The sequence below is a fragment of the Lathyrus oleraceus genome, chromosome 4, assembly GCF_024323335.1.
Source record: "Lathyrus oleraceus cultivar Zhongwan6 chromosome 4, CAAS_Psat_ZW6_1.0, whole genome shotgun sequence".
NCBI lineage: Eukaryota > Viridiplantae > Streptophyta > Magnoliopsida > Fabales > Fabaceae > Lathyrus > Lathyrus oleraceus.
Window position 1 is genome coordinate 485,945,287 of NC_066582.1, and position 17,091 is coordinate 485,962,377.

The window sequence follows — 17,091 nt, forward strand, 5'->3', positions numbered from 1 at the left end:
ACCAATCTTCAACATAGTTTCTTTATATTTTTGTCACTGTCTTGTTCCAAATCCAAAGCCAAATTATGCTTCTTTGTTACATACACGTCATCATCAAACTAATTTTATTTAATCACCATTTTCCCCTTTTAAAACCATGCATAAAAAATAATCATTTAATTTATTTTCAATTAAAATATAGAATTAGTCAATCAGCTCGAACCTTATCTAATAATGTCTATATATTCTATTTTCTAATCAGCTCAATATAGTAGAATTAGTAATTATATAGAAATATCGGATATTATCATATAAGTTTGAATGGTAAATTTTAACCACTAAAGTATTTGAAAAAAAATATACATCTTATCCCTTAAAATTTTAAATTACTTTTAATTAAAATATTAATTAATTTAAATCATATTTATTTTTGTTTTTGGATAAATCATATTTTTCTATAGATAATAAATAATAAATAAAAATTGAGACACGTGATAAATAGTGTGTGAGTGTCAATTTTTTTCGGTGTGTGTAGTTTTCTTACAAAAATTCTTTGATTTGATTTAAACCCATAATAAATAATGGGGAAAGTGGTGGTGTGCGCGACGGTGATCGGAGCTACGGCGGCATGTGCGGTGGCGACGGTGTTGATTCAGCGGCACGTGAAGAAATCGAAGCGATGGGGAAAAGCGAAGGCGATATTGAAGGAATTCGAGGAGAAATGTGCGACGCCGACGTGGAAGCTGAAGCAGGTTGCGGATGCAATGGCGGTGGAGATGCAAGCTGGTCTTGCTTCTGAAGGTGGTAGCAAACTCAAAATGCTCATCAGTTTCGTTGATAATCTTCCCACAGGGTATTTCGTTTTTTATTGATCCGATTCAATTTACCTTGATCTTATCATTTTTTTGATCTATCGTTTTATTTGAGTTATTGTTATAATTTCATTAGATCAATCTAAATTCGTTATATATGTGTGTTTGTATTGTGTTTTTGTATAGATATTGTTGTGTTATGAAAGAGCTTATTTAGAGTATAACTTGTGCATGTTTACAAAAGTTTATAAAAAAAATGCTTATGATATGTATATATCAAATCAAAATTCTATTTTTTACTATTGTTGATGAAATAGCGTATTCAATTTATTTGTTATGATAAGCTATTGTTGAATAAGTGTTTATTTAAGCTGCTTATCCAAAACAATTGGTAAAGTAGATGGATCTGTACCGTGCGTATCTGAACGCAGATAGCCTGTTGAATTTAGATGTTTTGACTAATGTTTTTTTGAAGAAGTGTTTTTTTTTAAAGCTGCTTATCAAAAACAAATGGTAAAGTAGATGGATTGGTAACATGCGTATCTGAACGCAGATAGCTCATTGAATTTAGATGTCTCGACGAGTGTTTTTTGAAAATGTGTTTTTTCTTAAGTTGCTTATCAAAAACAAATAGTAAAGTCGATGGATTTGTAACGGGCGTATCTGGACGCGGATAGCTTGTTGAATTTAAATGTTTTGACGGGTGTTTTTTTGAAGAGATGTTTGCTTAAGCTGTTTATCGGAAATCACTGTTAATTTTTTAAATTGAGGATTGGATGATCATGTAGCTATTTGTGCTCATTTATTGTTAAATTGCAGTGTCAATAAAATGATTTTGTGATGGAGGGAAGTTATTGCTTGCATTGATCATTAGCCGTTCATGTTAGTAGTTGTGTGTGATTGTTAAAATAGGTGGCTACGAAGCTAAGAAGCATAGTAAACGCTCTTTGTGTTTGTGTATACATATAGTTTTCGGGCGTTGTTTCATTTCTTACAATTCAAGAATGCTATGAAATTGCAAGTTGATAACCATGATGATTTAGGTGTAACTGTTTTTCCAAGAATGCCATATTTTTTATACAATCTCCCATATTTTAACATTACAGTGATTATTGCTATGAGATTTCAAATAGTTGTGCAAGAGTATCGAGATAGTTACGTTTCATAGCTGTTAAAGATTTATGGAACGAGTCTTCTTTTTTGCATATAGACTGAAAAATTATATAAATATTTGGTTTCTCTTTGCATTCCGCTCTATTTAGGAATGAGGAAGGACTATTTTATGCATTGGACCTTGGAGGGACTAACTTTCGCGTATTACGTGTGCAACTTGGTGGCAAGGAAAATGGTGTTATTAGTCAAGAATTTACCGAGGTGTCTATTCCTCCAAATTTGATGGTTGGGACATCAAAAGTAAGCCTTTTTTTTCTTCTATCAATTTGAATACCTTTTTTTCCCCTGACAATTGCATTTACTATCGCTTGCTTTGAGTTATCTGTTTTAATCCAGTCACATGAGAAACCTAACCAATCTAAAAAAATGTGATCCAGGAGCTCTTTGACTTTATTGCAGCAGAACTTGTAAAGTTTGTTAAAGAAGAAAAAGAAGATTTCCAGGTTCCTCCAGGTGGAAAGAGACAGCTAGGTTTTACCTTTTCCTTTCCTGTCATGCAAACATCGATTTCTTCTGGGAACCTTATCAGGTGGACAAAAGGCTTCAGCATCGAGGATACAGTAAATCCTGAATCCTTATTGTTTTGATGCTTTTACATTCTTTCTGATTAACTCCTACATCTCCGATTTCAAAGCTTAGATTTTACTTTACAACTGCATCACAAATTATTATTGTAGTACGAATTATTTTATCATTTTAATCCATTACCCAACTTATTGAAGATATGTTCATGAGAACCTAGCATCAATGTTATCAACAGTTCTATAGCAGTGTTATAAAGGAATAACGTAGCGGTGGTAGCGGTGGTAGCGGTGATAGGGTCCGCACAATGCTTTTAGCCTGCGAGCTGCCATCAACAATAGTGGTTGTTGTGGTCGCTAGTTTCCACCTCAAACCGCTATCGTGTCTGCTATTAGGGTTTTGAGAATAAATTCCTCGGAATATGTTTTAAAAATTGCAGTCTTTTTCTTAGGATATAAACGGTTGAGAATGTAGCAAGTGTGAGGAGTGTGGGTAATAGTCCCACATTGATTGGAAATGTGGAGACCTGAGCATTTATAAGTGAGAGAACCCACTCACCTATCACCTTAAGGTTTTGGATGAATATGTGGTGTGTCTCTCACAAAGGTGTTGCTCGAAAAAGAAGAAGTCCCACAATATTCAATGCTCCCTTTTGAAAACCAAAAACCAACACATGGTATCATGAGCCTTTGGTTCGAGAAATGGACCAACTTACTTGTATCGAAAGTCAACAACGCCACAAGGGTGGTGAGTAAGAAACGCTCCGTGCGGTACACGAGTTTTATTGTTCTATACTTAAGGCTCTTTACTCGATATGTTTGAAATTATTATTAGTTTATGTTTCAAATTTATTAGTATGATCGCCTTTACATTGGATTTCTATATCTCTTCCATTTTTGCTGACAACATAGATATGTTGGAAACCTGTCTTTGTTGAAGTAGTCTATATACTTGGTGCAGAAGTTCATTATTAGCTTTAAATTGTTATGCATTAATTTGTTCCTATTGTTGGAAAAACTATCTATTTTGAAGAAATATGGGTTATTCTTTCACCTTTACATTTATACTTACTTTAATTGTTGTTTACACAGGTTGGTCAGGATGTTGTGGCTGAATTGAGAAATGCCATTGAAAGACAAGGTCTAGATATGCACATAACAGCTCTGGTAATTGAATTTTTAATTAAGTGATAGCATTTTTAGTTAAATTTTTCTGGAGTATTATTATTAGTTTGTTTGTAGACTCTGGACTTACATGTTCAGCATTTTTACTATAGGTCAATGATACAGTTGGGACATTAGCCGGAGGGCGATATACAAACAAAGATGTGTTTGCTGCTGTTATTTTAGGTACCGGAACAAATGCAGCGTATGTGGAGAATGCTCAAGCAATACCAAAATGGCACGGTGATTTGCCCGAGTCTGGAGAAATGGTGAGTGTGTGTAGTTTTAGTAATGGTTGAAGATTGTTTGATATTATAAATGGAATAAATATTGAAGTTTCAATAAATTTACGAGATTGATGTAGGTTATCAACATGGAGTGGGGAAATTTCCGGTCATCGCACCTTCCATTAACTGAGTATGATACTGCATTAGATGCTGAAAGTTTAAACCCTGGTGAACAGGTGAGTTTGTGTTACCTCTAATTTCCATCTTATTTGACTTAAAGAATGAGGCTATTAACTTTTTTCCTGAAACTTTTAACCATGCATGCAGATTTTTGAGAAGATAATCTCCGGAATGTACTTGGGAGAGATTGTTCGTAGAGTGCTTTTGAAAATGGCTGAAGAAGCTTGGTTTTTTGGTGAAACTGTTCCTTCAAAACTGAAAGTTCCATTCGTATTAAGGTACAAAATCATTACTAAAACACGTTTATGGAAGCAATTGAATTTGTACAAACCCATGCCTCGTTAATTGTTTCATAGTTTACTATTAACTGTGAAGTTGAATATTACATTTATCATGACTTGGCTATTCCATAAGCTTAAGCTTTCAAGTCAAAATACATGAATGGTTCTATATTGTATCTCTAGGTCCTACACATCACTGCATGCTAGAGCCTTTTGCACTTGAAGCATAGAAAATGCACTGGTCTCTTGGGATGAAACTCATTTCTTTTTATTAGGAAAGTGGGGGAGAAGGATTGAGATATAGAGTCTAGACCTATGAAACACAAACTCCTACACGGACACGTACACTCCGAAACCGATAATTTACACTGATACCGCTACATATATATGATAATATTTGAGTTTCATTGATCCATCTATTATTAAAAAAGTTAAAAATATTCTAATTAAAATTAAGGTTCATTGATAGTATTGTCAAAGAAAAGCAAAAGGTGCGTTGAAGTAAAAAAGAATAATTTTGTTTTTGAAATACTTGTCTGAATTGTCCGAGATGTGTTGTATGAGTGTCATACATGTGTCAGACACCGATTCAAAGAGGGTCGCAGTAAAGAAGGAAAAAAATTTGGGGACACTTGTCTGACTTTTCCAACACGTGTCTACGAGTGTCAGACGCCACGACACGCCTACTCCTGGAGGTAGAGGTGTCCGTGCTTCTATTCTTAAAGCTTAAGCTATTATATAAAGACACATGAATGATTTTGTATCATGTCGGTAACTAGTTTATCAAAAAGTGTTTTAACATTGCTTACACAATTCATGATTTCATTAGAATCCTAAGTTCTTAGTTTATTGTGACTTTTATAGTTACCACTTACCAATATTGTCGTCAAAATGTTATTTTGACCATCAGATTTGATGTGTAGGACACCTGACATGTCTGCCATGCATCACGACTCATCTGCTGATCTCAATGTGGTCAAAACCAAACTGACGAACATTTTGGAGGTACGTGAAATTATAATGTTGTTTTGAAATGTTTTCCACTTGAGTCCTAGCTTCACAGTTCACCAAATTTTTTTAAAGTTGCTATGTAGAACTTTCATCAACTTAACTCTGTTCTCCCTTTTTGAATATTAGATCTCTGATACTTCCCTGCAAGTGCGAAAAGTGATTGTTGAGTTGTGCAATATTGTTGCTACTCGTGGTGCTCGTCTTGCTGCTGCTGGCATCTTAGGAATTCTGAAGAAGTTGGGAAAAGATACCACCGTCAGTGATGGTCAGAAGAATGTGATAGCCATGGATGGTGGATTGTACGAGCATTACACTGAATACAGCAAGTGCTTAGAAAATACAATAAATGAGTTGGTTGGTGAAGATGTATCAGGAAGCATTGTTGTTGAACACTCTAATGATGGTTCAGGAATTGGTGCTGCACTTCTTGCTGCTTCTCATTCTTGTTAGTTTACCTTGATGGTTAAGCAATGATCATGATTTATTTTTGGAGGTCATTTTTCAACTTTGACCAGCAGTCTTGGAAAGTATTATTTATATGAACACATATCCTTTAGGCCAATTTTTTTGCAACAGTTGCTCAACACAATCATATTTATGATTATTTTAGGAGAATTCTGAAATGTTCTATTGCTGTGTTAGCTATAAACATTTTACATTGTTGGTAAGATAACATATCTTTTGAGCCTAAATTATTGGATTATTTGAGATGAGACTACATAGTTGTCTATTTGTTGGGCCATATTGTTTCAGATTTCTTCAAAGATTTACCTTTTTTTTAAGATGCACAGTATTGGGTTTACGGTTAGCTAGCTAAAGAATAGATCTAAATAAGCTAGTTTTTAGGAGTTGATTTATTCCAATTTGTTATAATTTATTTTCCTTATTTTTCTTTATTGCAGTTGCATTCAAATTGTAAGGCTTTATAAAAGCCAGCGTAGTCTTTTGAATAAAGCATCAAACATTCTAGCTTCTATTTTCTATTCTGTTTCCTTTATCTGGTATCAGAGCTCGAAAGGGCCTGATAAGAGTAATTTACAAATTGAGTGTTTGAGAGGAAAAACACTGAGAGGAAGTAACGAAAGTCTGCAATAGTGATTCAGAGGAAAAACACTGAAGAAAGGAATTATGGCAGCAGAAACTCTCTCAACACCATGTGTTTCGAAGTTCGACGGTGACTACGATCACGGGAGCATTCGGCTCCATTGCACATGTACATGTCCCTGAACAGAGAAGAGTTAAACTTGACGATCGAAGTCACAAGTGCATCTTGCTTGGAGTCAGTGACGAATCTAAAGCTTATCGGTTGTATGATCCGATAACAAAAAAATAAGTATTAGCAGGGATGTCATATTCGAAGAAGGTGGTAAATGGGATTGGAACTTGAGCGCAACAGAGTTAAAGCAAAATGTTCTTGCATGGGGAGATGACGAAGCTGTAACAGAAGAATTTGAAGCGGAATATACTGATAGTGATGTTGAAGAAAGTGAATACAACAGGACAAAGGAGCTCCCAGAAGCTGGACAGTCATCACCAGAAGAACAAACAAGAAGAGAGAGAAGAAAGCCTAGTTGGATGAATAACTATGAAAGCGACGAAGGCTTGTCTAAAGAAGAGGAACTAGAACAAAACTTAACCTTTTATATCTCTCATGATGATCCAGTAAGCTTTGATGAAGCTGTGAAGGAAGAAAAATGGCAGGAGGCCATGAAGCTGGAAATTCAAGCTATTGAGAGAAATCAGACTTGGGAGCTTGTGTCACTGCCACATCAAGCAAAGAAAAATGGGGTTAAGTGGGTATACAAAACAAAATTAAATAAAGAAGGCAAGGTGGATAAATGCAAAGCTAGACTCGTCGCCAAAGGGTATTCGCAAACAGCGGGAGTAGACTATGATGAAGTGTATGCGCCAGTGGCTCGTTGGGATACCATTAGAATTCTCTTGGCAGTAGCAGCTCAGCGTGGTTGGTGCGTTTACCAGCTTGACGTTAAAAGTGCTTTTCTGTACGGCGAATTAAAGGAGGAGGTATACATCGATCAACCGGAAGGGTTCATCAAAAGGGGTGAGGAAGATAAGGTGTATCGGCTGAAGAAGGCTCTCTATGGCTTAAAGCAAGCCCCGAGAGCTTGGTTTAGCAGAATTGAGAGTCACTTTAAGAAGGAAGAGTTTCAAAAAAGCAACTATGATCACACCTTGTTCTAGAAGAAAAATAGAAACAAACTATTGGTGGTAAGTCTTTACATTGACGATTTACTATATACAGGAAATGATGAGCATATGTGCATAGAGTTCAAGTTGTCAATGCAGAAGGAGTTCGAGATGACCGACTTGGGAAAAATGAAGTTTTTTCTTGGAGTTGAAATCAATCAGCGTAAGGACGGGATTCATTTAGTATGCTAAGGAAGTCTTGCAAAGGTTCCATATGTGGAGTTGTAATGCTGTCAAGAATCCAATAGTTCCTGGTACTGTTTTGTCAAGGGAAGGCAGCAACAAAGATGTTGATGCAATGCTGTACAAACAACTAGTAGGGTGCTTAATGTATCTAACGGTAACGCGTCCGGATTTGATGTTTGTGGTATGCTTAATCTCTCGTTATATGCCTGAACCTAAAGAAGAACACATGATGATTGCTAAAAGGGTACTAAGGTACTTGAAAGGAACACTGGAGCTGGGAATTTTTTACAAGAGAAGCACGGATGCAAATCTGTTGGGATACACAGACAACGACTATGCACGAGATGTGGACGATAGAAAAAGTACTTCGGACTACGTCTTTCTACTAAGTGGTGCAACAATTTGTTGGAGTTCAAGAAAACAAGGGATTATGACTCTCTCATCTACAGAGGCTGAGTATGTAGCTGCCACTGCCTGTGTATGTCATTGCGTCTGGCTGAAAGGAATTTTGAAAGAGTTAAGCGTCAAAGACTGTAATTGCATTCACATAATGTGTGATAACAGTTTAGCAATTAAACTATCCAAGAATCCCGTTATGCATCGAAGGCAAAACACATTGATGTTAGATATCATTATCTACGCAATTTATCAAGTGAAGGAACTGTGAAGTTAGCATTTTGTGGAACTGATGATCAAGTGGCAGACATAATGACTAAACCTATTAAGTTGGATCAGTTTGTGAAACTTAGAGGTTTGCTTGGTGTTCGACGACCTGAGGAGTAAACTGATGCTAGTTAAACATGTGTCAGTTTAAGGGGAGGAATTTGTTCGGGTTTACGATTAGCTAAAGAATAGGTCTAAATAAGCTAGTTTCTAGGAGTTGATTTATTCCAGTTTGTTATAATTTATTTTCTTTATTTTTTTCTATTGCAGTTGCATTCAAATTGTAAGGCTTTATAAAAGTCAGCGTAGTCTTTTGAATAAAGCATCAAACATTCTAACTTCCATTTTTTATTCTGTTTCCTTTACACAGTGTGTTGTTTGATTATATTAACTCAAGACTTGAGATTTTTGTTTTAGGCAGAGTCATCAATCCAAAATATCGGAGCAGAGCGGCCAACTCGGATAGCGGGATAATCTATATTTTTTGGACTAGAATAATCTATAGAACATATAAACTATTATTATTTTAAAAAGGGGAAATATTATTATTACTTTAAAATATTTAAAATATTAAGGAATAAAGTTAGGAAGAGATATAAAGAAAATTGAAAAATTGAGTTATGAAGAACAAAGAAACAAATAAATTATCATTATTTAAAAAAAAAAAAAGAATAGATAATGAGAATGAGGAAGTAAGATGACGAGAAGTGAGGAAGTGAGAAACGCCTGAGAAAATAGTGAGAAGTGAGGAACGCGTTGTTGGACAAATTGCAACTTGTAACTTATCGGAAGCAAAAAACTATTTAAGTTTATTTTTTATCCAATTTGTGATTTAAATTTCTTTTCTGAATCACACATTTAAAATTATTTTTTAAGCCTTGACTTTCAACTGAAGATTACTCCAACTTTTAAAACAAAAAATTCTGAGAATCACACTGGATCTCTAAAAATTTATTCTTATCTAATAAAAAATCAAAAACAGAATGTTAAAATCAAGTCCCACTTATTGATAATTCAGACTATCCACCGTTTATATCCACATATCAAATTTAAAAGTGTTGAGTGAGAGAGGGTATATTGAAAAAAATTAAAGTTCTACATTGGTTAAAAATAGAGTCGACAAAGGGTTTATATAGAATGACACTTTTCTCTTTTTAAGCCGGTTTTGTAAGGATGAGTTAGACTAAACTCTAATTCTATCATGGTATCACGAGCCTATCAATTCAGGCCATGTTAGAAATTGGGTATGATAATCCTGGATAACTTCGAAGAATCGTGTTCGTACACTTTCCGAACAAAGTATTTCGACCCTATTCTTGCCTGGGTTCACGAAATCTTTGTGGGGATAATTCTTGAAGAACAATTTATTTCTGGCAAAGAGAGATGTTCAGGAATGTAGAGAGAAAGTTTGATTTCGTTATCACTTTTCAAACTGAGGCCAAATGACTCCTTATATAGGAGATGAATAACAGAAACCGAAAAGACGCAACTGTTCAGAAACGGTTACGTCGGTTGGGAAAGGATTCGAAATTCAAAAGAAAATTTCGAACGTTGGAACCCCGTTTCAATTATTCGCATTCAATTATACGTTGACTCGACGAGCGTGCACTCCGCACTACCCCTAACTCGTTTCCAAGCTTTAACGCATAATTGCATCGGCCTATAATAAATCACATTACTACTTAAAATACATTGATGATACTAAAATCACCAACAAATCCCCCCCATTTTAGTGTAATCCTTGATTTACTCAGTATATACAATTATATATACAAGGGTATAACACACAGGTATAACGATCAAACAAATGCATAAATGAAAATGTCTTGCGATTGAATTTTCATCTTAGTACAAATACACATTCCAAATACTCGAAAATCGGGGTGTCATAGCGATTGAACCCGTTAATCCATTTGAGTGACTGAAGATATAGTACACATATGTTTCTTACAATACTCTACTATTCATACTTGACACTTTACAAGCCATGTGTCCTTATCCATTAATAAGCATATAGGAAGCCAAGTCCAAGCTTCTTGAAGCGGCAAAACTTCATGCTCACATAGGTGATTCTTTTAATCTTGCACCTGCATTTGCAATTTTCCAAAAGAACCATTAAGAAGATATAATTCAACCTAACCATCACTTGCAGGTCTGAGCACATAGCTTGGGAAGATAAACACAATTGCTCCAATCTCTAACTATGATCTTTCCACATTGAATTCTGCTTCTAATATTGTATTAGAAGGGAATTGGGTATACCATAGCTAACAGATTTAAATGGACTTTAATCCCATCCCAATTACCGACTTCTTCACTAAGTCTCTAGCTAACCCCTTCGTCAAGTGGTCAGCTAAGTTTTGTTGCGACCGAACAAACTCAATAGATATCACCCCATTCATGATTAATTCCCTAATCATACTATGTCTAACACCCAAATGTCTAGACTTTCCATTGTATATTTGACTATAAGCTTTAGCCAATGTGGCAGTACTATCACAACGGATAGAAATTGGTGATATCGGTTTAGGCCATATCGGAATCTCATATACCAAATTCCTTAGCCATTCCGCTTCTTTACCAGCAGCAGCTAATGCTACAAACTCAGATTCCATTGTGGAACCAGTTATACATGTTTGCTTCTTGGAAGCCCATGAGATGGCACCTCCCCCAAGCAAGAACACCCATCCACTTGTAGAGGATGAATCTTCAGCATTATTTATCCAACTAGCATCCGAATAACCCTCTAACACCGAAGGAAATCCATATATGACAATCCATAATTTATTGTACCCTTCAAGTACTTGAATACCCTAGTTATCGCATGCCAATGATGTCTACTAGGATTACTAGTAAATCTGCTCAACTTTCCAACCGCATAAGCAATATCCGGTCTAGTGCTAATCATAGCATACATCAAAGAGCCTATAGCTTTTGAATATTCAAGTTGATCCACAGGTTTACCTGTATTTGGCATAAGCTTTTCTCCCAGATCCATGGGAGTACTTACTGGAGAACAACTTTCATGATTGAACTTCTTGAGTATTTTCTCAATGTAATGAGATTGCGTAATTACAATCCCCTTATTCTCTCGTTTAATCTTAATACCAAGAATAACGTCCGCTTCTCCCATATCCTTCATGGAGAACCTTGATGACAAGAAATTCTTCGTTTTATCAACTTGATTTTGGTCGGTGCCAAAGATCAACATGTCATCAACATATAAACAAATGAAAACTCCTTTACCGGAAGTATCAAATTTGCTATATACACATTTGTCAGCTTGGTTTAGAATGAAACCATTAGACAAGACAACCTCATCAAACTTTTGATGCCACTGCTTCGGAGCTTGTTTCAGCCCATACAATGACTTAATTAGCTTACACACTTTATGCTCATTACCAGGCATTACAAATCCTTCAGGTTGCTTCATATACACTTCTTCCTCCAAATCACCATTCAGAAATGCTGTTTTGACATCCATTTGATGAATCACTAGATTATGAATAGCCGCCAAGGCAATCAACAATCTAATAGTAGTGATACGGGCAACAGGAGCATAGGTATCGAAATAATCAATCCCTTCCTTTTGTCTGAAGCCTTGGATAACTAATCTAGCTTTAAACTTGTCAATTGTACCATCGACTTTCATCTTCCTTTTGAAGATCCATTTGCAACCCAATGGTTTGCAACCTGGTGGTAAATCAGATAATACCCAAGTATTATTTTCCATGATAGAACCAATCTCTTCGTCAATTGCTTCTTTCCAAAAAGCAGAATCTCGAGATTTCACAACTTCATCATACGTTCTTGGATCCTCCTCTATATTATAGCAATAATAGTATTGAGTGTCAATCTGATCCTTTGATCCCTCAACTAAATATAGTTGAAAATCAGATCCATAAGATCTAGATTTTCTAGCTCTTTTGCTCCTACGGGGTTCAAGTGTCTCACTTGGCACATCATTTGAATGATCATCCTTTAGAGATTCATCTGAATTAGGTATAGAGTCCTTTGGTCTAGGTATAGAAGAGAAACAATTCTCATCAAATATGGCATCTCTCGATTCTATAATCGTGTTAATAGAAATCGAGTCATTAGGTTCTATAACATAAAACCTATAGGCCTTGGAGTGCTCAGCATATCCAACAAAGATGCAAGCTACACCCTTTTCACCCAAAGTTTTCCTTTTTGGGTCCGGGAGTCTAACCACGGCCCTACAACCCCAAACACGTAGAAATGTTAAGTTGGGTCGTTTCTTATACCAAAGTTCATATGGGGTAGTCTTGTTCCTTTTATTAGGAACCCTATTTAACAAATAGCAAGCCGTTAACATAGCTTCTCCCCAAAACCCTTCACTCAAACCAGAGTAAGATAACATGGCATTCACCATTTCCTTAAGCACTCTATTTTTCCTTTCAGCCACACCATTTTGTTGAGGTGTATATGGTGTCGTAGTCTCATGAATGATTCCTACGGATTGGAAAAATACAGGATCATAATATTCACCACCTCTATCTGTACGTAATGTTTTAATCAACACATTCTGTTGCACTTCAACTTCAGTTTTATAAATTTTGAATTTATCTAAGGATTCGTCCTTAGCGTGCAGCAAATAAACATAGCAGAATCTAGATGCATCATCTATGAAAGTGACAAAATATTTTTTATGTCCTAATGATGGAGTAGCATGCAAATCACATAAATCACTATGTATCAACTCAAGAATGACAGATTTCCTTGTTATACTTTTAAAAGGTTGCCTAGTGATCTTTGTTAACATGCAAGTTTTACAATTTTCTACATTTTTATCAAAAACAGGAATTAAATCATCTTTAGACATTTCATGCATTCTTTTATAATGTACGTGTCCTAGACGAGCATGCCATAACGATGAATTGATAACATTCGAAGAGGACATAAATACAGAGCCAGAATCATTAGGAACTCCATTCAAATTCATCATAAACATACTATTATTATAATATCCAAATCCTACAAACACACCAGACTTCGATAAAACATATTTATCGGATTCACACACTTGCTTGTATCCAAGCTTATTTAATACAGGATCAGAAATTAAATTCTTACGTAGTTTAGGAACATACAAAACATTAAACAAAGTAATAGTCTTTCCAGAACTGAATTCTAGCACCACGTTTCCTTTGCCTTCAACGGGAGCGAAGTGATCATCTCCCATGTAGAGGACAGAACCATCTTCCACTGGAACAAGAGTCTTGAACCAGAAACGATCCTTGCAAACATGTGTTGTAGCGCCAGAATCAATCCACCACGCGATAGCATCATCCTGCACATAGAATGCTTCAGAATTTAGTGAAACCGAATGTTTAATCAAACTATTCAAATCACGAATTGATTTCTGACCTTGGTTTTCGGATTGGTCCTTAGACCCCTTTCCTGAACCACTTGCATTCGCGTTATCATGCTTTTTGCCGGAACGACAATCCTTCTTGAAGTGGCCTGTTTTGCCACACTTCCAGCATTCTAGTTTCGGTTTCTTGTTAGCACCGAAACTGCCCTTATTGTTCTTGAAAGCACGCTTTTTTCCTTTGTTTTTGTTGTTACCGTTCTTACCACCCTCTTCGACCATATTAACCGAGGGTCCAGCGATTTCTTTGCCTTTTCCTTTGTCATCCTCCTGCGCTCTTAGAGATTCTTCTATGCGCAAGTGACTTCCAAGTTGGATCAAAGACAATTCGTCTTTTCCATGCTTCAGATTGTGTTTGAAATCCTTCCACGAAGGAGGCAACTTGTCTATGATGCTTGAGACAGATATTGTTTCATCCATCTTCAATCCGTGTTGTGTGAACTGTCCAAGGATTCGGAGGAGTTCATTGAATTGTTCCATGACAGACCTCGATTCAACCATTTTGTAATTGTTGAAATCGGTTACCAGGAACTTTTTACTGGATGAGTCCTCTGCCATGTACTTGGATTCGAGACAATCCCACAATTCCTTTGCAGATTCTATGTTTTGATAAATATCAAATAAGGGATCAGACATACCGTTAAGAATGTGCCCTCTGCATATGTAGTCATCGTTCTCCCATTTTGATCTACGTCTCAGATTTTCAACTGTCTTCCTCCAGAATCGGTGTAGACAGGACATGCACCACCTTCAACGTTGTCAACATGAAATGCATCTTCTTCTGCCAACGCCTGAAGTCTTGTCCTTGAAACTTGTCCAATTTTCCGAAGTTTGTAGTCATCTCCTTGACGGTGCTTCCTCCAGCCATGATTATCAGAAAATACTTTGTTCGTTTGTTAGAAATTGGGTATGATAATCCTGGATAACTTCGAAGAATCGTGTTCGTACACTTTCCGAACAAAGTATTTCGACCCTATTCTTGCCTGGGTTCACGAAATCTTTGTGGGGATAATTCTTGAAGAACAATTTATTTCTGGCAAAGAGAGATGTTCAGGAATGTAGAGAGAAAGTTTGATTTCGTTATCACTTTTCAAACTGAGGCCAAATGACTCCTTATATAGGAGATGAATAACAGAAACCGAAAAGACACAACTGTTCAGAAACGGTTACGTCGGTTGGGAAAGGATTCGAAATTCAAAAGAAAATTTCGAACGTTGGAACCCCGTTTCAATTATTCGCATTCAATTATACGTTGACTCGACGAGCGTGCACTCCGCACTACCCCTAACTCGTTTCCAAGCTTTAACGCATAATTGCATCGGCCTATAATAAATCACATTACTACTTAAAATACATTGATGATACTAAAATCACCAACAGGCCATCCACCATATATATTGTGCAGCAAGTCTCACATTGGTTAAAGATAGATAGAGTTGACAAAAGATTTATATTGAATTGCACATCTCTCCTTATAAGCCGATTTTGTAAGGATGAATTAGGATAAACCCTAACTCTATTAGAAAAAAATGAAACTCACGATAATGGTCTCACACGGATGAAATAGGTGAAGAAGTGATAACATATCTGAACTCATGAGTTTTTGTCAAAACACTACAATAAGAATTTTAGGAGGATGTTCTTTCCACACTCTTAAAAATTCAAAAGTATCATTCATGCGCTCGGAGATGCATCTCCGGATGCATCCAAAGTCACACCAAAATGGACTTTTTTGAGATTCACTCTACTTTTTCAAAAAAAAAGTTTGAAGATGCATTTACGTACGTTTATGGTGTATTTGAATATGTATTTTCTACGTTATTTGGTTGTATCTGGAGATGCATCTTTAAAATAACTCTTGTACTTAATTATTGTGGTTTAATTCACCGAACTAGTTAAATGAACAAGTTAGTGATATCTCTGAAGATGCATCTTCGAAAATGACTAGTGGAAAAATGGATAAAACACCACCTTGAATGATTTTCTCCCTCATACTCATACAAAACTCCATTTTTGAAATCCTTAAAAAAGTTTCTTTCATTTTTAATCACTTTTTCAACACCAAAACATCTTTTTTGTATTTCATCACTTCAAAGGGAGCAAAACAAGTTGGAATAAGAGGTAAAGTTCATTCATTTTGTCCCTCATTCGTTGCATTAATCTTGTTTATGAGTTGGAAAATGGACGTTGAATTCAGATATGCATCTCCGGACAAAGTTAGGTGTGGTCTGGATGTGCATCTCAGAATTGTCCAAATAGTTTGAATTTTCACACTGATTTTGTATTATTGATGATATTAGATATGGTGCACTTGGATATGTTCCCCATAGCTATTGCGAGTGTGGATGTTAAATCTGTCAAAGTGAAATATGTTATTAAACAAGATGAAGTGAATGATGATGTTAAACCGGATGAAGCGAATGATGATGTTAAACCGGATGCTCGAACCCAAATGCTTTGAAATCAACATAATGAGATACAACATTCTTTATTCATAATTAGTTGACTACGTATCTCTGACGACTTTGAATTTTATTTTTCACGAAGCCAAGCGAACGGTTAAAACAGGTTCAGATAACTCAAGGTATGCACATACACTTAGAAAAACTTACAACCTTCCATGTTCTTGTTTAATTTCAAAGAAGACGAAGCTTGAAAGACCAATACTTATGGATGAAGTTTGCACTTAATGGAAAACACTTCGCTTTGATGATGATGGTGTGATGGAGGATGATAATAAAGTCTATTCTGGAAATGCGTCTCCGAAAAATTTACAGACTAATGAATACGCAGATGTGTAACACCCTTCTAAAAAAACCCCAAAAATTTAATTAAAATAGCAATATATCAATCAGAGTAGCTATGCAATTAAGGGTGTCACACAATCATTACACACCATTCGCCATAATAACTGTCATGCTCTTTTATTAATTCAAACATAAAGCATTTGCACAATACGCAGCGGATAGAAGTCAAATCAATCATGCAAAACATGTAACACATTACATGTAAAATTATTCAACAACGTAAAACATCCCGTCCCGAATGTTACATCTATCAGAGCATGACCCACTAAGGAGACTACACTAGACTCCAAGCACTAGCTTCTACTCAATCACTGCTCGTTACCTGAAAAATAGTTGTAAGGGTGAGTTCCTGTATCGATATAATAAACATTATAAAATATCATGCAATGTTAAGTAATTTAACACATCAATCACCCTAATCATATCACACCTGCAGTAACGGCACATCAACTCAAATATCATACTCAATACCAACACAATTCATACT

The 17,091-nt window shown here is 35.8% G+C and overlaps 1 protein-coding gene across 1 annotated transcript; it reads left to right on the plus strand.

Annotated features, from left to right (window-relative positions):
* Positions 1-482: 482 nt before the first annotated feature.
* LOC127076471 (hexokinase-2) lies at positions 483-6,066 on the plus strand. The gene is made up of 9 exons (XM_051018136.1): positions 483-832; positions 2,054-2,204; positions 2,342-2,524; positions 3,578-3,652; positions 3,763-3,918; positions 4,014-4,112; positions 4,204-4,334; positions 5,261-5,342; positions 5,475-6,066. Exons 1-9 carry the CDS (start codon positions 561-563, stop codon positions 5,796-5,798), a joined length of 1,473 nt encoding a protein of 490 aa, XP_050874093.1. The 5' UTR covers positions 483-560; the 3' UTR covers positions 5,799-6,066.
* The last annotated feature ends 11,025 nt before the right edge of the window (positions 6,067-17,091 follow it).

Excerpts from the sequence above, each read along its gene's own strand:
- LOC127076471 (XM_051018136.1), top strand. The coding sequence starts at position 561 with ATGGGGAAAGTGGTGGTGTGCGCGACGGTGATCGGAGCTACGGCGGCA. Across the intron at positions 833-2,053 it reads GTTGATAATCTTCCCACAGG|GAATGAGGAAGGACTATTTT; the intron begins GTATTTCGTTTT and ends CGCTCTATTTAG. Across the intron at positions 5,343-5,474 it reads AACTGACGAACATTTTGGAG|ATCTCTGATACTTCCCTGCA; the intron begins GTACGTGAAATT and ends TTTGAATATTAG.